Source organism: Vicia villosa, linkage group LG1 (genome assembly GCF_029867415.1).
Source record: "Vicia villosa cultivar HV-30 ecotype Madison, WI linkage group LG1, Vvil1.0, whole genome shotgun sequence".
Lineage (NCBI taxonomy): Eukaryota > Viridiplantae > Streptophyta > Magnoliopsida > Fabales > Fabaceae > Vicia > Vicia villosa.
In genome coordinates, this window is record NC_081180.1 from 136,882,693 (window position 1) to 136,903,767 (window position 21,075).

At 36.8% G+C, this 21,075-nt stretch overlaps 1 protein-coding gene across 1 annotated transcript; it reads right to left on the reverse strand.

The window, feature by feature from the left end:
- Window positions 1-4,207: 4,207 nt before the first annotated feature.
- LOC131644289 (malate dehydrogenase-like) lies at window positions 4,208-7,012 on the reverse strand. The gene is made up of 7 exons (XM_058914749.1): window positions 6,822-7,012; window positions 6,339-6,497; window positions 6,050-6,225; window positions 5,111-5,388; window positions 4,881-5,016; window positions 4,688-4,799; window positions 4,208-4,563 (listed from the first exon to the last, which is right to left on the reverse strand). Exons 1-7 carry the CDS (start codon window positions 6,862-6,864, stop codon window positions 4,469-4,471), a joined length of 999 nt encoding a protein of 332 aa, XP_058770732.1. The 5' UTR covers window positions 6,865-7,012; the 3' UTR covers window positions 4,208-4,468.
- Window positions 7,013-21,075: the final 14,063 nt, after the last annotated feature.

Sequence of the window (21,075 nt, forward strand, 5' to 3'; positions counted from 1 at the left end):
TTTTTAAACTTTTAATTCTCCTATTAAAAATTTTAATTTTTTGATCCTCAACTTTACATATCTTACGTTTTTGTTGGACCCCCTCCATTTTCGTAGACTTGCCGGTGAAGATTAAATATTAAAATTATTTTTAATGATATGGGAATGATGATTAGGATAGTTTGTTATTTAATTTTTTTAATTAATAATTTTCATTAAGGTTCTTTTAAAAATAATTAATTAATTAAAATATTGAAAACATTCATTAAGGTTTTTTTTTAAATAATTAATTAAGATATTGAAAACAAATTTCTGAGCAGCCCATCCTATCCTAAGATCAACCCAACATGTTAAAACTTTATAAACGCTTACATAATATGCAAACAAATCAATGTGGGACTTACACTACACTACCAAATGCAGCTTTTTCACTACAGCATCATTGATTCAATGCTTCGGTACGGAGCCATAGCCAGTAGGGTGCAATGAATTGGGTTTGGTTTAGAAAAGATTGTTGAAATAATGGCTTTAGGAATTGTTCCATCTTTCCTTAATTAAGTTCTTTCTGGCTATCACCTGCATTATCACCTGCATTAGATTAATATAGTTATCAGGGCCGGTCCAATGAATCGCGACGCTCTGTCCTAATATTAAAAATATATAATTTTAATAATTAAAAATAAAAGTATACCTAAATTAAAAAATATATGATTTTAATGATAAAAAATAATACATCAAAAATAATATTATATACTAATCAAATGAATCACTAAAAAATTGAAAATATTGTTTAAACATATAATATCATTTTCTACAATTAAATTTTATAACTACATCAAAAGAAATTTTTTCGAACACTTTTAGAAGTAAATTTATCAATTAAATCTTTATATTTTATTATTTCTGAAATTTTAATTTTAATTATTATTTTTGTCAATTCCTTAAATATTTTTATCAAACAATTCAGTTTCGTTATAAAATTGTGTTCCTATATTAAATTAAAATTATTATATGAGAAAAAATTAGGAATTAATAATAAAAAATATTGACAATTAGTAATTAAAAATTAAAAAAAATTAAACTTAGAACATAAATATAAATTAATAACATTGACTCAAGAGTAAAAAAAATAAAACATTAAATGAATTATTCTAATATAATATCCATGTTATTTTTTAATATATAATATATAATTCTGAAAATTGTAGAAAAAACTGTAGCAACAAATTTTTATTAAAGCATAAAAGCATCGTGAACACCGCCGCTCATTCTCTTTGTGCCTATGGATATATTACTAGCTAATACTATAGTACATTATTTTTGCTAAGTGTAGATAAAGTTGCAGAAACAATATAAAATTTTGGGCCCTTAGAATTTTGGGGCCCAGTTCTATAGCACATGTAGCACCGGTAAAAGGTCGGGCCTGATAGTTATAAATAATATGGCTGAACTAACAATAATGATCAGTAACTTCTCATGATTTTTTTCTTGCTGAGAATGTAATTATTTTCATCAAAGAAGGCCTTTAGTTCTCAATAGACTCAATAGCTTGATTAATCACCTTTTACTTCGTCGAAGAAAAGAAAGAGCTTTTGATTGACAAGACTGAGAATCTTTCGAAGGGAAATCACGATAGAATATGCAGTGGAATTTTTTTAAATTTTTAGTTGATCCTTACGAATGATGCATGATCAGTGATAGAACAATGATGGCAATTAACACCTATGATACAGAATCGAAGGAATGATCACGAGCGTTGAATGAAGAACAACGCCTCTACTCATCCACGTGAACAGAGTTCAGTCCGCACAAACAGAATGCATTCAATCTCAATGTTAGCTGCTACGAATGAAAACTTTGAGTGAGAGAGAAAGAGAGAAATTATGGCCAGGGTTTCACAAACTGAATTTCATCAAGTGTAAAAGCTTTTGCACAAGGGTTCTATTTATAGAACTACTTGTGTGAGCTGCAAGTTAAAAAAAACCCACTTAAGTGTATCGTACCTTATGGTGTACCGTATTTTACTTAAGCACGTTGTACCTAATAGTTTCTACAATTCACTTAACTGCATCGTACCTTACGGCGTTATGTAATTCTCTTAAGTACGCCGTATCTTATGGCGTTCCTTATTTATTCTCTCGCATCAATTTGGCTTTATATGTGTGATCTTGTAGGTTCTCGTGACGTTGACAATTATTTTAAATCACATACTTCATATAATAAATAGTGAGCGGTATCTAGCAACACATCATTGCTACCCAAGTCACAAAAATGTCATGTGATATGATAAAATCTTTCCGCGATAATGTTTGTGTGTACAATTACCCTCATGTCTATATTGAACACAAGGCATAGACCGTGTCACCCTTGTCCAGTTTAATATTTGGCCCTTAGACATTTATTCTGTTACGCAAGATGGACAAATTTAATCTAGGTCACTCCAGTCCCTCGGCATGATTTGTGGAGTACCCATCAATTGTCTTTATGGTCATCCAGTTACGGATAACGTTTGATCAGCAATAAAGTACTCTACTCCACATCTAAGGTCCATAGTGGTTTCGGGTCGAAGGGTGGTATACACCACTATTAATATGAAAATAACTTACGCAACTTTGCACAACATTTCATGTAGTATTCTCAAAGCGGGTCAATTTAGTATACATATTACTCCTAATATTCATATGTGAACACTTGATAATTCTTTATCCATGATCCATGAGATGTGATCACATGTCTATCCACATTATTCCAAATACTTTAATGTTATCTCACTTCACAATAAAGCTCGACTACAGATATTTTAAAAATAGTGTCCTTATATTTAATGGGATCTCATGACTAAGTCACGCTTAATATTTCATTAAACAGAGTACATATTTCAGAGACTATTATTTTAAAAAAACAAACATAATAAAAAAAATACATTTAATTATTAATAAATAATTCGATATAAATATTAAATTTTTAATAAAATATTAATCTATATAACTTACACCAACACCTTCCTCATCAAGTTAGTAATTGCGTGATTGGAATGTCTTGAACTTAAGCATAAGTACTTGGGTTTTTCATGTGAACAATTATTTTCTTTCTAGTTTCTAAAGCATTTTTTATGATGATTGATGGAATGCTGAGTGCCATGACAATATCTACCTATTCCTCACCATCCACACATGATAGGATGCTTGCAGTTTTTCTTCTAATTGAGTGGGGTGTTAATAGCCTTATAGGGAAACAATTTTTTTTTTTTTAAAATCATCATTCATGTTTTATAAAGGGAGGATGGACATCTTTGTTAGCTCGAAATAACATAAATGCAACATATTGTATTTATTGGGTTCGGTATTTGTCATTGGAAGCTACTTGTCTCTTACCTTCATGTTCCAATGCCACCAGAAGCAGAAGTAGTACCAGGCTATCATGGAGAGTAAAACTCAACCTCTTTAAATACATATTTGCTTAAAAAACTGCACAAGTTATGGGAGAGACAAGCTGAGGAACAAAGGAGAAAAAGGGGTGGAAGAAGCTATGGGCGAGTTTGCATAATGTATTGGTTTCAGTTGTGGTTAAAATCCCATATTGTTTTCTCTAAAAAGAAATTAGTCTTTATATCAGATAAACAAACACAATATAAATGAAGAAAATTTTCTCCATAGCCCATTATTTATTCTATCTTTTTACCAAAATATCCTCATATTAATAATTTATGGAAAATGTTAACGGGAATCTGGAGTCCCTCTTTATAAAATTAAAATTATTAACTTTATAAAAAAATAATAATTAGGGAACATAACTACTCAAGAAAAGAAAGTTTGTTCCATATACTTAAATGGCTAATTTTTTTTTAAAAAAATTGGGTATATTCAATATATTAAAAATTAAAATTATTAATTTTATAAAAAAAAATAATAATTAAGGAACATAACTACTCAAGAAAAGAAAGTTTGTTCCATATTATAAGCAATTTTTACCATTTTAAAATTTATTTAATAATTAATGTATTTGATATATATAGATAAAATACATTAAATTTAAAAATGTGTAATTTGCATATAAGAGTATCTGAAATCTAGATTTATAAATTTAAATGGTGAGATTTCACATTTTATTCTCTCATGTATAACCACAATTGAGAGAACCTATTTCCCTTGAAATATTACTTGCAACTCTTATTTTGCCTTTGGTTTGATTTTTCGAAAAAAAAAATTCTTCTTTTAGTCTGGTCCCATAAAAAAGATGCCACACCAAAGAGACTTTGTATATATTCCAATAACAACTTTCAAATGATATCATTAATCCTGACTCAAATGGCATATGCTCAAACATCCTAATTGAAGAGCTTAATTAGAGATTACAATACAAGTGATGATTTGCATAAAGGCAAAACCATCCATCAATAGTTTCTCAATGTCTTAGAGATACATTATTCAAAATTGAGAACTGAAAAACAATGGAACCTCCATTGACGCTACTCAAGGAAACAAGCATTCTAAGAAAGACATGAGTAAGCCAAAGCCTTCTCCTCAGAGAGCTCTTCTGCTGTCAAGTCCAGTTTTTTCCTTGAAAACTCATCAATTGGGAGTCCTAGATTATAAATTAGAGAATTCAAACCATTAAGCATGAAGCATTAACACCTAAAATAGTGATACTATCACTAAAAACGTAAATTAAGAATTCAAGAGATAATTTAGCACAAGTTAAAGATTACCTTGAACTATTTCCCATTCGCCATTGCGAGTTGTGACAGGGAATGAATAGATCAGTCCAGCTGGTACATTGTAGGATCCATCGGAGTAAACTCCCATTGATACCCAGGTTCCCTGATGATATATATTGCAATGAAAGAGATTAAAGAGATTCATTATTAAGAAATTGAAGAGATTAAACACCATATAACCAACCTCAGGAGTTCCAAGAACCCAATCTCTGATGTGATCACAAGCAGAGCTGGCGGCAGATAGTGCACTTGAAAGCTTTCTAGCTTTGATAATAGCAGCACCACGTTGTTGGACGGTAGCAATGAATTCTGCATTCAACCTTGATGATGAAAAATTACGTTAATACTCAGTAAAGATATAAAACATAGTTTGAATTGTAAGTCATGGGATTTGTAATTTGTTCACCCACATACCATGCATCATCAGCTACGAGTTCACGAACAGGCTTTTCCACGTTAGAGATTTTAACAGTTGCGTGGTTGACATCAGGGTACTGAGATGATGAATGATTACCCCAGATTATAACATTTTTCACATCAGAAACTTCGACGTTCAGTCTTTCAGAAATTTGACCCAGTGCCCTGTTATGGTCCAATCTTGTCAAACAGGTAATGTTTTTCTCGGGAATGGATGGAGCATATTCCTTCAAGATCAATGCATTGGTGTTTGCTGGGTTGGCAACGACAAGAACCTGCATCATGATGATCCGAGGTTAAAGAAATGTAAATATTCTAGGAAATGCATAAAGCCTGAATCATGCTTCTACAAATATGAAGAAAAACAAACTAGTAATTATCTGTAAAGAAGAGAAACAGATTTCATCAGAATGACTTCACCATACACGATCCAAACCAGATGGAACCTATAAAACAACATGCCAGCTTATTTAAGTGAAATTCCCACCTCTATCTCATGGATTGTCCAAATTCATTCAAACCCAAATCTCTTCTTGATTAGCTTTAAAAACATATAATCAGTACAACCAATAGTAATATAATCAGTATTAGCTTTGCGTTTATCACCATCACATGAAGCCCGGTCACATACACAGAAACCAGACACAACAGCAACTCTAGACAAAAAACCAACACTGACACGTAAACGAAACTAACACATGTCGGACATTGGACCCAGACATGCCTTATAGAGTGTGTGTAGGTGCACATATGATGAAAACCATGACAATAATAGTGTTCAATAGATAGATCAGCCAACACATACCAAGACTAACGAGATGCTTGAAAAAGGCAAAGGATATAAAAAATGGAGCATATCTTTTTGACATAAATGGCAAAAATAGAAATAAAAATTAATTGAGAGAAAAGCAAGAAGATTTAGAATTAAAGGATGACCTTGCAGTTAGCAGCAGCATGCTTCTCAAGAGCAGAAGCCTGGGACTTATAGATAGAAACATTTTTTGTCATCACATCTTTCCTCTCCATGCCTTCTTTCCTAGGGAACCCACCAACCATCACAGCAATATTGACTCCAGTGCATGCCTCAACCACATCAGTTGTAGCAACAACTCCTGAAACAATTAATTTTCATCATACATTTAACCTCGTGAAGCAATCAATTTCAAACAATAATCAACACAAACCAACGTCAATACCGAAAAATGGCAATTCAAGAAACTCAAACCTTTAAGAAGAGGGAAAGCAGCATCCACCAACTCCATTTTAACACCATTCAGTGCCTCAGCTGCAGGTGCAATATCAAGCATGTGGAGGATCACAGGCTGGTCAGGGCCCAGCATAACTCCCCTAGCAATCATAGGGACAAGAGCATACCCAATTTGTCCTAAAATATACAAAATATTTTATCAGTACAATAAAAATAACCACGAGGAGCCAGAGCCTTTTTAAGTCAGATCAGTTGATAGTTGTGCAGGAACATAAGATGTCGGGCGTGCAAGGTCGAACCCTGCACATCCCACTTATTCTAAGCTCTAAGCTATTAGTACTTAATAGTTAACACAGTATGAATCAAACACAGTTCTATTTCTAAATAAAAAAGCCAATCTATAAAACACGAAACACGATTGAATCAGATCTGATCAGAAAGTGTATCAAAACAAAAGATTCGTGTAATTGACGATCAAGAAAACGGTTATGAGAACAATACCTGCAGCACCGGTGACAAGAACACGAACTGGATCTTTGGCCATTTTGAATTTTTTAGATCGGAGAAAGGGAGAACAGTGATGGAGTTTGAAGAGAAGAGAGAGTTAGTGTGATGAATGAAGTGTGAAGATGAGCGCTATAATTATTTATTCACGGAGAAGCCAATGTTGAGAAATGACAAAAGGCGTGAAACGACACCGCTTTCGGTTGAGATAGAGATTGCTGATGGGTGCAAGTGCCACCCTGCCAAGGAAGAATATTCGCTTTCAAAATAAGGATAATGTTTTATTTTGTTATAAAACTTTTTGTTTTTTTTTAAACCACATATTTCCTACATTGTAACCCTGTGAATTCATAATTTTGTTAATAACTAGTAAGAAATGTGTGTTGTTGCACGGGATTTCCATTATACGTATTAATGACTACATTGTTAAGTATGACACCATGTTTTCAGCTGGATAACATTAATATAGTTATAACTTTAACAAATTTATCAAATTTTAATTCATGTGTTTGAAATATCAAACATAATATAATTTATTTTGCAATTCATAAATATTTGCGTAGTTTCAATTATATACTAATAGTATGTATTATCTTTTAAGCATTGATTCGTATTTAAAATAAATAATAGTAAAAATATACACATTAAAATGATTAGTCAATAGCTGGACGTTCACATCTACCCATCAATTCAGATGGGAGCCCATTTCTCCAAACCTAAAATGTATGACAGTTCTCGTATATACTTAAAAGTTTCTACATTTAATGTATATTATTATAATATAAAAAATATAATTTTATAAATTTAAAAAAATATAATTTAATTAAGAAATTAAACAAAGTTTTTAAGTTTTAATGTATATTATTATAATAATTAAAATTATTATAATTAATGTATATTATTTTCTACGTTTTTATAAAAAGACAAAACTTACTTTTAATGCGGTGATAAAACTTTATGTTATGTGTATTAATTAAATAAAATGATTATATATAATTGTAGTAATGTAAAAAGAATGATAAATTTATATTTTTCATAATAGATTTATGTATGTTTCTATCATAATTGTCTCATGTTCTTTTATCATATACAAATATTTATAACTTCTTTTAGTATAAATAATACAGTTTTATCATAAAAAAAACATTAACATTTTTTTGATAAATTGAAATTTTAATATAATTTATTATATTTTAACTATAATTTTAATTATAGTTAATATATTACTAAATTTTAAAAATAAAAACTTAAATAAAACTTTATAAATTACTAAAATATTTATTTTAGTAATAAAGTCTATGTACAAACATCATAAATAGATTGATTTGCATAAAAAAACATAACGCGTGAAATTAGCATAATACACTATAAGAAAATTAGGATTTTACGGCACAAAAATTGTGACAGTTATTTAATAAACTAGACGTACACCCGTGCATCGCACGGATATGTGTTATTTAAATATCAATGACAATTATAATAATTTAAAATATATTGATATGGATAATTTTATTTTAATTGTGTCTCTAATTTAAAATATAAGTGAGTAATTTTTTATATTTTATAGCTTTATTTAAAATAAAAATTATAAAATTAATAAATAAATAAAATAAAATAAAATAAATCATTTATTCAAATTAATAATTGAAATAAAAAATAAGTAGAGTTGCAAAATTGAAATAAAAGAAAAACAATTCATAACTAAGAATCAAAATTTGAGTGAGAGAAATTATAAATTTAATGTAATAGACTATATACTTAGGCATTGATTTGTATCTCATAAAATAAATAATAGAACTTAAGATGAGCTGGCAGTGACTGACACCTGTCACTGCTATATATACTATATCTTGTAATCTCTATCATCAAGAGAAACAGTTACAATCTATAACAAACTCTCTCTTCTCTCTTTCTCTACTATGCTTAGCTTTTACTTTTCTAATATGGTATCATGAGCTTCTGATCCACGGTGACCATGGCTTCTCCTACGCCGTCGCCTTCGCCGTCGTCTGGTTCGTCGTTAGATGAAAACTCTTCTACGCAACCACCGGCGTCAACTACTCTGAAGAATGCGTTCAAAACGTTCGCACAGCACATCAGCATCAAGCTGGACAACAACAACTTCCTCTCTTGGAAGCAACAAGTGGAAGGCATCATTCGCATCCACAAACTCCACCGTCATCTGGTAAATCCGGTGATACCTCCTCGTTTTCTCACAACGGAAGATCGCGCCTCCGATCGCGAGAATACGGCGTACACTCTCTGGCATCAGGAAGACTCTCTTCTCTTCACGTGGCTTCTGACGACGCTTTCTGAAGTTGTTCTTCCACGCATCGTCAAGTGCGTTCATGCTCATGAGGTGTGGTCCGTCATTGATCAGTTTCAGCGAACTCAGATCTATGCAAAATCTCGTCAACTTCACTATGAACTTCGTAGTATGGAGAAAGGTGATCGTACGATTGCGCAATATCTAGGTCGAATTCAACAAATTGCTGATATCCTCGAATCTATTGGAGATCCGGTGTCGCATCGTGATCAATTGGAGACAATTATTGATGGACTGCCACCGGAATATCAAGCCCTAGCCTCGATCATTCAGTATCGTGATGAACCGTGTGCTCTCGTCGTTGCTGAAACAATGCTTCTCTCTCATGAAGCTAGACTTGAGCGTACACCTCGTGCTGCATCTCAGGATCCTATTGCTCTCAATGTCACACAAGGTACGGTTACTGCTTCTGTAAACTCCACAGTTTCTACGGTATCTGACTCTACTTCTCACGATTCTGCACCTCAAACTGAGTACTCTCGTGGAGGACATGGTGGTAGAGCTTCAACCTACAGAGGCGGTGGACGTAATGGTGGACGTAACCGTGTTCAGTGCCAAATCTGCTCCAAACCTGGTCATGATGCCAAGGTTTGTTACTACAGACTTGCAGTTCCTTCATCAAATGCCTCTCAGTGGCGTGCTCCTATGGTACCTTTGCAAGCTTCTCAGTGGTATCAAGGTGCTCCTGCACAACATGCACCTAATCAATGGATTGCTCCACAGTTTGTTCAGATGCGCACTCATGCTGCAGCAGTTAGACCTGATAAGCAACCTCAAGTGTACGTTGCTGGTACAGGAGCAGTGGCAAGCCAATCTGCCTCCCCTTGGTATGCTGATTCTGGTGCGACGCATCATGTGACAAACTCTGCAGAGCATTTTCTTGATAGCATCCCTGCATCTGGCACTGATCAAGTGACACTTGGAAATGGTCAAGGTTTATCAATAGCCTCAATTGGCCGATCATCTTTTCATTCTTCACACAATCCAAATGTCACTCTCACACTACACAACTTATTGCTAGTGCCACAAATCACAAAGAACCTTATCTCTGTTAGTCAGTTTGCTAAGGATAACAAAGTTTATTTCGAGTTTCATCCTGATACCTGTATGGTTAAATCACAGGCTACTTCTGAGGTGCTACTACAAGGAGCACTTGGAAAAGATGGACTCTATTCCTTTGGATCTCTTTAGGCCATCTCTTCTCCCTTTAAGCATTCTGCACCTACTGTTCACACACTCATTAGCAATAATTCTTCCCTCTCCCGTTTTACTTCTATTGGCAATCAAGGTACACAGAGTTTAGGACCCTCTCTGTATGAGCAATGGCATAAGAGACTAGGCCATCCTCATCATGAGGTCCTTAAGGCTGTACTTACCAAATGTAACCTCCCTATTCCACAACAATCTAAATTTGATTTTTGTGTTGCTTGCTGTCTTGGCAAAGTTCATAGATTGCCTTCTACTGCCTCTACTACTATCTATAATGCACCATTTGATCTACTGTTTGCTGATGTGTGGGGACCAGCTCCCTTTCCATCTACTACTGGATTTAAATATATGCTCACTTGTGTTGATGCACACACTAAATACACCTGGATATTTCTCCTCAAACTGAAGTCTGAGGTAGTGCCTATCCTCATCAATTTTCTTGCATTTGTGCACACTCAGTTTAAAAGCACTGTTAAGATAGTGCAGACTGATGGAGCTGGAGAGTTTCAACCTCTCACTCCTTTCCTCACTAAACAAGGAGCTGTTCACAGACTCACTTGTCCACACACTCATCATCAGAATGGATTTGTTGAAAGAAAGCATAGACATGTAGTGGAAACTGGTCTCACACTACTGGCTCATGCATCTCTGCCATTGAAGTTCTGGGATCATGCCTTTCTTGCAGCAACATATCTTATCAACCGCATGCCAACCTCAATTTTGAATATGGAGTCACCCTATAAGCTGCTCCATCAGTCTGAACCTGACTATAAGTTCCTCAAAGTGTTTGGTTGTGCCTGCTACCCACATCTCAGGCCCTACCAACCTAATAAGTTTAGCTATCACTCCAAGGAGTGTATCTTTTTAGGGTACTCTACTCAGCACAAAGGCTACAAATGTCTTGCAGCTGATGGCAGGCTCTTTATTTCTAAGGATGTGATCTTCAATGAGATCATATTTCCATACCCTGACATGTTCTCATCATCTCCTTCTTCTGCTGCATCTCCTACAACTGTTTCAGTTCCTATTCCTGCAACTTTCAGGCTTTCCTCACATCCCTTACAGTCCTCTGCAGCCTATCCTACTTCTTCTTCTCAAATACAGGTGCCCTTGCTATCTACCTCTCCTATTTCCTCTTCTTCTTCCCCTGTTTCCTCAACTCCCAGCACAAGTTCCACTCCCACTTCTGTTCCTTCTAACTCAGAGGCCTCCCCCTTAGCTATACCTCTCAATCCTCATAATGTGCATCCTATGACTACAAGAGCTAAGGCTGGAATTGTAATGCCCAGACTGCATCCTACCCTGTTACTAACAAAAATGGAACCTACTTCTTATAAAACAGCACTCAAGGATCAAAACTGGGCTGCAGCTATGAAAGCTGAACATACAGCTTTATTGGCCAATAATACCTGGACTCTCACCACTTTACCCCCAAATAGGAGATCCATTGGATGTAAATGGGTATTTAGAATCAAACAAAACCCTGATGGCACTATCCAAAAATACAAGGCCAGGCTGGTGGCAAAGGGCTTCCATCAGGTTCATGGTTTTGATTTTCAGGAGACATTCTCACCTGTTGTTAAGCCTGTAACAGTTGGAGTCATGCTCACCCTTGCTATTTCTAGGAAATGGCCCCTAATTCAATTGGATGTCAATAATGCTTTCCTCAATGGCATATTGACAGAGGAAGTATACATGCAGCAGCCACCTGGATTTATCTCAACAGATTCCTCTCTAGTCTGCAAATTGAACAAGGTCATCTATGGCTTGAAGCAGGCCCCTAGGGCATGGTTTGACAGACTTACTGCAGCTCTCCATGGCTTTGGATTTCACACTAGCAAGTGTGATCCCTCTCTGTTCACTCTCTTCACTCCCTCCTACTCTATCTTCATGCTTGTCTATGTTGATGACATTATAGTCACAGGCAGTTCTGCTACTCATATTCAACAACTGGTTGACAAGTTACATACTCAATTTTCTCTGAAGCAGCTTGGTACTCTTCATTATTTTCTTGGTATTGAAGTCTCACACTTAGCCAATGGATCTCTCTTTCTTTCCCAGGCTAAGTATATCAAAAATCTTCTAGCCAAGACCAATATGAGTGAAGCCAAGAGCCTTCCCACCCCTATGGTTTCCAATCTTAAGCTTACTAAAGTAGGCTCAGATTTTATCTCAGACCCCACTTACTACAGGTCAGTGGTTGGAGCACTTCAGTATGCCACCATTACAAGACCAGAAATCAGCTACTCAGTCAACAAGGCCTGTCAATTCTTGTCTCAGCCAATGCAGAGTCACTGGGTTGCTGTTAAAAGAATTTTAAGATATCTCAGGGGTACTTTACATCATGGCCTACATTTTCTGCCTGCAAATCCTCTTCAACCAATGTCCATTACAGCCTATTCTGATGCAGATTGGGGTTCTGACCCTGATGACAGGAAATCTACTTCAGGGTCTTGCATCTACCTAGGCTCAAACCTCATCTCTTGGTGGTCCAAGAAACAAACCCTTGTGGCCAGGTCCAGCACAGAAGCAGAGTATCGCAGTTTGGCTAGCACTGCTTCTGAAGTTCTTTGGGTTCAGTCTCTTCTCACTGAGTTGCAGGTCCCAGCCCTAAGTCCAACTCTGCTCTGTGACAATTTAAGCACTGTGGCTCTGTCTCACAATCCTGTTCTCCATGCCAAGACCAAACACATGGAGCTGGATATATTCTTTCTCAGAGAAAAAGTCCTCAACAAGACCTTATCTGTTAAACATATTTCTGCAGAATTTCAAAATGCAGATATTCTTACTAAACCTCTTAGTGCTCTCCGGTTTCTTGCTCTCAAAGATTCTCTTAGAGTTGTTGATAAAAGTTCTATTCCTACAGGACTCCTTGGAACAGGCAGCACTGTTTGAAGGGGAGATAATAGACTATATACTTTGGCATTGATTTGTATCTCATAAAATAAATAATAGAACTTAAGATGAGCTGGCAGTGACTGACACATGTCACTGCTATATATACTATATCTTGTAATCTCTATCATCAAGAGAAACAGTTACAATCTATAACAAACTCTCTCTTCTCTCTTTCTCTACTATGCTTAGCTTTTACTTTTCTAATATAATGTCATTTATTTTTTAAAATATGAGAATAAAAACCTTAAATTACATATTCATTATTACATAAAGAAGTGGATATATTAATTTTTTTCTCAAAAAAAATTGATATAATGTGTTAGCTGGTAATGTCACAATAATTGGCATGTGATTAGGGTTGCAGTAAAAAAGTTAAATATATAAACTGATAAATAAATAAAATAAACAATATTTGCATGGTAGTGGTAGCTACAAAAACAAATATATGTTTTTTAATAATATCAAATAATTTATAAAATAAAAAGATACTGTACACAATATAATAGAATATCTTAATTTTGTGTGGAATTCTTCAATCATTAATATTTTAATAAATGGAAAAAAATTAATATTAATAGTATAATAAATTGATTAATTAAACTGATGAAATACATTTTTTTATAATATTTAATGAGATGAATAATTTATTTATTAATGAATTAATAATAATGATATGTTGAATGCCAATTTTTTAGGCTGTTAAAGAAAACCACTTGTGAAGGTAGGTTAAAGGAGAAAAATGTTGATTGAGTCAAAGAAATAATTTTAAAAAAAAAAACTCTTGCATGTTACAATAGATAACATACATATTAGGTTTTAAAAAATTGACATTAAAATAAATTGACATTATTAGGTTTTGAACCAATTTATTAGGTTAAACCGAGTCAAAGAAATATATTACGTTAAAAAAACTCTTGCTCTACAAAGTTTCGAACCAATTTCATATCATTATTAAGTTTCAAATAAATTGACATTAGAAAGAACATACAACCAATGTCAATGAACAAATTCATAACAATACACAAACTAAGCTTTGTTCTTCCTCTTCTTCAGCTATATATTTTAAAAAGCACTTGTTGGCATTTTACAATATGCATGCATGACATCCTGTTCCTTCCAAATGACATATATGATCTCTTTGTAAATACTTCATCAACAACTTATTTTGGATAATTAGTGTAACACCCCACAGATATTTGTCTAGAATAATATGCATAAAGTATTAAATATAGTTTCATAAAGACAACGATTACATAATGTCGCAGCGGAAAGATAATGAAAACATCACAAGCACGAAGTACAAAAGCCGAATGTATCATGGCCAAAATGATAATACATCCAAAATAGTACAATGTCCAACAAGGTACTACAAAAGCACAAAACGCAAACAAAAGATAACATCTAGCAACAACGCCAAAGGACTAATCCGCCTTGCCTTTGCCACGATCTTGCCTTGAACCACCTGAAAAAGATAGAATTGGAATGGGATGAGATTACTAAATCTCAGTGAGTCCACCTATCCTATTAGTCCACTCGGATCTAAATGGTACATGCATCAAAACCGAATCCACCACTGATTCAGGGTTTATCCTCACATCCGGTACAAGTACGGAGTAAACAAGTGATTCATCCACCATTGGACTCATCTTATACAAATACACAAGTATATCAACAAACAAGTATGCCAAAACCCATACCCGTGTACGGGGAATCCAGAAGTGTCACAAAACTCGGCTAGATTATAGAATGAACGCACCCTCGATGAGTTCACCCATGCATATTGTCAAGTGACTCGTACAAGCACACTGCAAGAGTAGTTAAGCAGGTTCGCACAAGTCTATTTGGCCGCAAGATGACATTAGCCTAAATGGCGTCATTGTCCCAGTAACTACCTGTACGCTCGTGTGTTCACACCAAGTACCGAACCGCCATCTTGACGCATGAGCCCACCGGGCGAAAGCCTAGTAGTAGTCTACATGACTTCACTAGAGGTGAGTTACCGAAAATGTATTGGCCTACGTGGCCACATAATCCCACCATACCGAGCACGCAAGTGTGTTAACGCCAAGTGAGTAAAACCCCGTACGGAAACTCACGAGCACACTGCAACGGTAGCTCAGGTGCGCGACCTATGATCACATCATCGGACTATTCTACGGACTCCATGGCCCGGGAAAATACCTTGACTTCATAGTAAGAGGTATATCCCAATCTAGCCACCGGCCACTTCGATTCAAGCATACGTACATACAACAAGCGTAAGGTCATAAACCAAACCAATCCGAATGTTTAACCACAACATTTGGATATCAACATATTTCCATACTTGTTCTCATCATAGTATTCAGAATTAATCACAATTGAATAGACAAGAACTATAGAATAAACATATTCACTATTACGCATAACATTCCACGTAAGCAGTCGAATGGAAATAAAGGCAATGCGGGTCATAAAACAGCACACATTAAACGTACATAATTGTACTAATGACTAAGGAGGAGCTTGGTTACAATTAGGAACCCAAAACTGCTCTCAAGGAAAGAAAAATAAAATTCTGCTCAGCACTGGCCGCTTAGCGGGCTGTAAGCGGGCTTTCCAGTGGCGAACCCCAACTGTTCCTCCGCTTAGCGGCCTCGCGTCGCTTAGCGGCCTCGCGATAATTATTTTCTACAAACAGCATCCTCCGCTTAGCGGCCTAGGTGGGTCCGCTCAGCGGGATTGCGAATTTCTGGAAAAATGCTCAGCATCCGCTCAGCGGCCTTAGTCCGCTCAGCGGACCATAGCAGATGCAGAAAAACGCAGAACTCATCAGTTCTGTCCTGGGGTACCCTAACCCCTTAAATCCACCTGCATGCACGAATTAAATACATATCCAGCCAGCACATGGTATAAACAAGTGATAAACAACATTAAAACATGTTATTAGCAAGAATTTGGGCATAATCTCTCAAAACCCTTAAACCCCAAAAGTTCCCAATTGAATCAAAACCCTATTTTCTATCTAGGGACTCACCTTAGATGAAGATGATGGAGCTGGAGCAGGAATGAAGACGAAAATCAGAGGTTGAGGTTGGGTCTTGGTTCATGCAAAGCTTGAAGATGATGATGGCTTCCCCCTCTTCTCCTTCTATTCCATGCTTCTCTCTCTTTCACTTCTATTCCACAATTCTGAATTGGCCAAGTAAAAGAGTGAGGGACCAAACAAGTCCTAAGTCTAATTAAGTGGTGATAAGACCATAATGCTCCTTGTCTATTACTAATTGACTCTTTAACCCAAAAGCAAGCCAATTATAGTAATATGTATTATTCTTATCCAATATTTGTACAAGATAACTAATAACAATTATTGAATTAAGTATGATACCGGGCATTACATTCTCCCCCCCTTAATTAGAATTCGTCATCGAATTCGAACTTACCAGAACAAGTGAGGGTAGGATTCCCGCATCTCTGACTCAAGCTCCCATGTAGCTTCCTCAGGACGCGTCTCATCCCACAACACTTTTACGAGAGGTATCTCTTTGTTCCTTAGGGACCTGCTAGCATACTCCAAAATACCGCAAGGTTGGGGATCATAGGAGAGATCTGGTTCTACTTCAACAGAATCCGGGAGGATAGGGTGAAAAGCGTCAGGCACGAACCTTCGGAGTTGAGATACATGGAACACATCATGCAACCCGGATAGTGAAGGGGGCAATGCTAACTGATAAGCCACTTCGCCTACCCGACTCAAGATCTGGTATGGTCCCACATATCTCGGACTAAGCTTGCGCATTTTGAACGGTCCTCCCAATCTTAACCTCGGGGTAACCTTCAAATACACGTGGTCTCCAACATCGAATTCCAAAGGTCTCCTTCGCTTGTCCGCATAATTTTTCTGTCGGTCTTGAGCTTTCTTAAGGTTATCTTGAATCACTTTGACCTTCTCAGTGGTCTCTTGTATAATCTCCGGTCCAAGAATACTCTTTTCTCCCACTTCAGCCCAACACACAGGAGATCGACACTTTCTCCCATATAGAGCCTCATAGGGAGCCATACCCAAACTGGCATGGTAACTGTTATTATATGCGAACTCTACCAAGGGTAAATGATCTTTCCAACTCCCACCTTCTTCCAGAATACAAGCTCTTAACATATCTTCAATCGTCTGAATGGTTCTTTCCGTTTGTCCGTCAGTTTGAGGATGATTAGAAGTACTCATATCTAGTCTAGTCCCCATTTCCTTATGGAATGCCTTCCAGAATCTTGAAGTGAACTTTGGATGTCGATCAGACACTATACTGGATGGCAGACCATGCAACCGCACAATCTCCGCTATGAAAAGTCTCGCGAGATGTATCACCTTGTGAGTCGTCTTTACAGGCAAAAAGTGAGCAGACTTAGTCAACCTGTCCACTATCACCCATATAGAATCATATCCGCCTCGAGCACGAGGTAATCCCACAATGAAGTCCATGGAGATAGAATCCCACTTCCACACAGGTATTTCCAACGGCTGCAACATTCCGCCTGGTCGCTGATGTTCAATCTTAACCTGTTGGCAGATAGGACACTGGGCTACATATTCTGCAATCTCCCTCTTCATTCCTGGCCACCAAAAGTCTTTCTTCAAATCTTGATACATTTTGGTCGATCCAGGATGAATAGAAAATTTACTCTTGTGGGCTTCATCGAGAATCAAATGCTTCAGTTCTAAATCATTTGGTATACACATCCTTCTCTTAAACAAAAGGATTTCGTCAGGTGCTCTAGTGAAGTCAGGCATGTTCTCACTTGTTTGCAATTGCTCGTCATATCCTTGAGTCACTCGAATCCTCTCTCGCAGTTCGTTCTGAATACTCAAGTTACTAATCAGTACACCATTGGGTGTCCAATCAAACTGGAGGTTGAGATTTCGAAACTTCTCTAATAATCCATACTCTAACATCATCAACTCTGCAATCCGGAATTCCTTCCTACTTAAGGCATCTGCTACTTTATTAGCCTTTCCTGGATGGTATTTCAATTCGAAATCATAATCTTTAAGATACTCCATCCATCTCCTTTGTCGCATGTTCAACTCTTTCTGATCAAAAAGGTACTTCAAGCTTTTATGATCACTGAACATCTCAAAGTGAACTCCATACAAGTAGTGACGCCATACCTTGAGTGCAAAGACTATTGCAGCAAGTTCCAGATCATGGGTAGGATAGTTTTCTTCGTGAGGTCTCAATTGTCGGGATGCATAAGCCACAACTTGACCGTCTTGCATCAATACCCCATCCAAGCCCTTCTTAGAAGCATCACAGAATACTTCATAAGATCGGTTTGGGTCTGGAATTACTAACACGGGTGCAGTAGTCAACTTCCTCTTAAGCTTCTGAAAACTCTGTTCACATTCGGAATCCCATTCAAAGGCAACTTCCTTTCGAGTGAGCTTTGTCAATGGTAGTGCTAACTTAGCAAATCCCATAATAAATCTCCGATAATAGCCTGCCAACCCTAGGAAGCTTCTGACTTCTGTCACACTCTTTGGTCGATCCCAATTCACCACCGCTTCTACTTTAGAAGGGTCCACTGCCACGCCTCCCCCAGAGATGACGTGACCAAGAAAACTTACTTCGGATAGCCAAAATTCACACTTACTGAACTTTGCGTACAATCGTTTCTCTCGAAGAGTAGACAACACAATCCGCAAATGCTCTTCATGTTCCTCGGGAGAACGAGAATATACCAAGATATCATCGATGAAGATCACCACAAACTGATCCAGGTATGGTTGAAAGATTCGATTCATGTAATCCATGAAAACCGCCGGAGCATTAGTCACACCGAAAGGCATAACCAAAAACTCGTAATGTCCATACCGAGTCCTGAATGCAGTCTTAGGCACATTTGAGCTCTTTACTCGAATCTGATGATACCCTGACCTGAGATCAATCTTCGAGAACACACTGGCTCCTTTCAACTGATCTAGGAGGTCATCAATTCGTGGTAAGGGGTATTTGTTCTTTATGGTAACTTTATTCAGCTGACGATAATCGATGCACAAGCGCATACTTCCGTCTTTCTTCTTTACCAAAAGAACAGGAGCTCCCCATGGAGAAACACTGGGCTGAATAAAATGCTTAGCTAAAAGTTCTTCTAACTGGTTCTTCAGTTCTCTGAGTTCAATAGGAGACATCCTATATGGAGTGATGGAAACTGGGGAAGTACCAGGAACAAGATCAATGGAGAATTCCGCTTCCCTTTCCGGAGGAAGAGAAGTGATATCCTCAGGAAACACATCAGGAAATTCGCACACCACTGGAATCTCTGACAATGCCATTCTTACAGATGGTTCCTTGGAAAGAACTAAAAGGAAAGATCTTTCTTGGGAAAAGAGATAGTTAACCGCGTTGATCGTACCTTCTATCAACTTGGTAATTGCATCATCAGAGGAAGTCTCTTCTGCCGGAATGAATATGGCCTTTTCCTTACAACCAATATACACCGAATTAAGAGATAACCAATCCATTCCAAGAATGACGTCAAGTCTCTTGAGGGGTAAGCAAATTAGATCAATCGGAAAGTCACGACCATTAAAAGATACTGAACAATCCTTACAAATCAGTCGGGCTTCCACCGTATCATCGGTCGCCGAAGAAATGACCATAGGATAGGGTAATGGAGTAACTTCCAAACCAAGTCGACAAACACATTCGGTTGAAACAAAGGAATGAGTAGCTCCACAATCAACTAAAACACACAAGGGTTGATTGTTTACATAAGAAGTACATGCGATGAGATTGTTGTTCCCCTTAGCCTTCCTCGCATCTAAGGTGTACAGACGTCCTGTAGTCGTCTCAGGAGCCTTCTTCTTCCTAGGACAACGCGGAGAGATGTGACCCTGCTCGCCGCATTCGAAACAAGTAACTGGAGTGAACCTGCAATCTCCGGTATGCCTCCTCCTACACTTGTCACAAAAAGGAGGTCGAGAGGATTGGTCACCAGGACCTTGTTTCTTCTTTGATGGAGAATTGCGGGGCTTCAAGTGTTGGGTAGATCTTCCTTGGTCTCTAAAGTTAGTCCTGTTTTGATTCCTTTCTTCTTGAACTCTCTTCAAGCTGTTTTCGGCAACATAGCACTGCCTCAAACATTCAGCATAAGTAGTGAACTCCCTCTGGGACACACTATGAGCAATGTCGGCCCTCAAACCCATCAAGAATTGATCAATCTTCCATAACTCATCAGGAGCATAAACGGCCTGTCGTGAGTAATCAGCCATATCTTCAAACTTCTCAGCATACTCAGAAACTGACAAGTTGCCTTGCTTAAAGTTATGGAACTCCCTTTCTCTCTGGGTCCGAACACTGTTAGGAAAGTACTTCTCCAAAAATGCCGCCTTGAAATGATGCCAGTCCTTAGGGATCTCCTGGGTGTTAGAACAAGATTTGTTCTGATCAATTATCTTAGTTTTGATGATAACAATAATATGAATTTTGCTCAAGATTATATGGTACTCTAATCCAATGCAATTTCCTTTTCAGGAAATATATAAAGAGTACGCATAATTCAGCACTCAGAAGCTTTGTCTCAAATGGTTCAGCATGCAACATCAGAACATGGTCTGGCAAGACATCAGAAGATGGTCGAAGCAGAATCAGAACATGGGTCTATGGAAGCATCAGAAGAACAAGAGAACAGAAGCACTGAAGTTCTGATGGTATCACGCTTAGAAGCACTTCAAGGTCAGAAGATCAGAAGATGCTTTGCACCAAGCTGTTTGACTCTGATGATATTCAAACGTTGTATTCACAAACATCAGATCAGAAGAAAGTACAAGTGGCAAGCTAC

What these genes read in the sequence shown, in the direction of transcription:
- LOC131644289 (XM_058914749.1), bottom strand. Translation starts at nt 6,864, where the DNA reads ATGGCCAAAGATCCAGTTCGTGTTCTTGTCACCGGTGCTGCAG. An exon ending in TCTTGTCACCGGTGCTGCAG is followed by an intron (nt 6,498 to 6,821) that starts GTATTGTTCTCA and finishes TGTATATTTTAG; the next exon opens with GACAAATTGGGTATGCTCTT. An exon ending in GGGTTCTTGGAACTCCTGAG is followed by an intron (nt 4,800 to 4,880) that starts GTTGGTTATATG and finishes ATATATCATCAG; the next exon opens with GGAACCTGGGTATCAATGGG.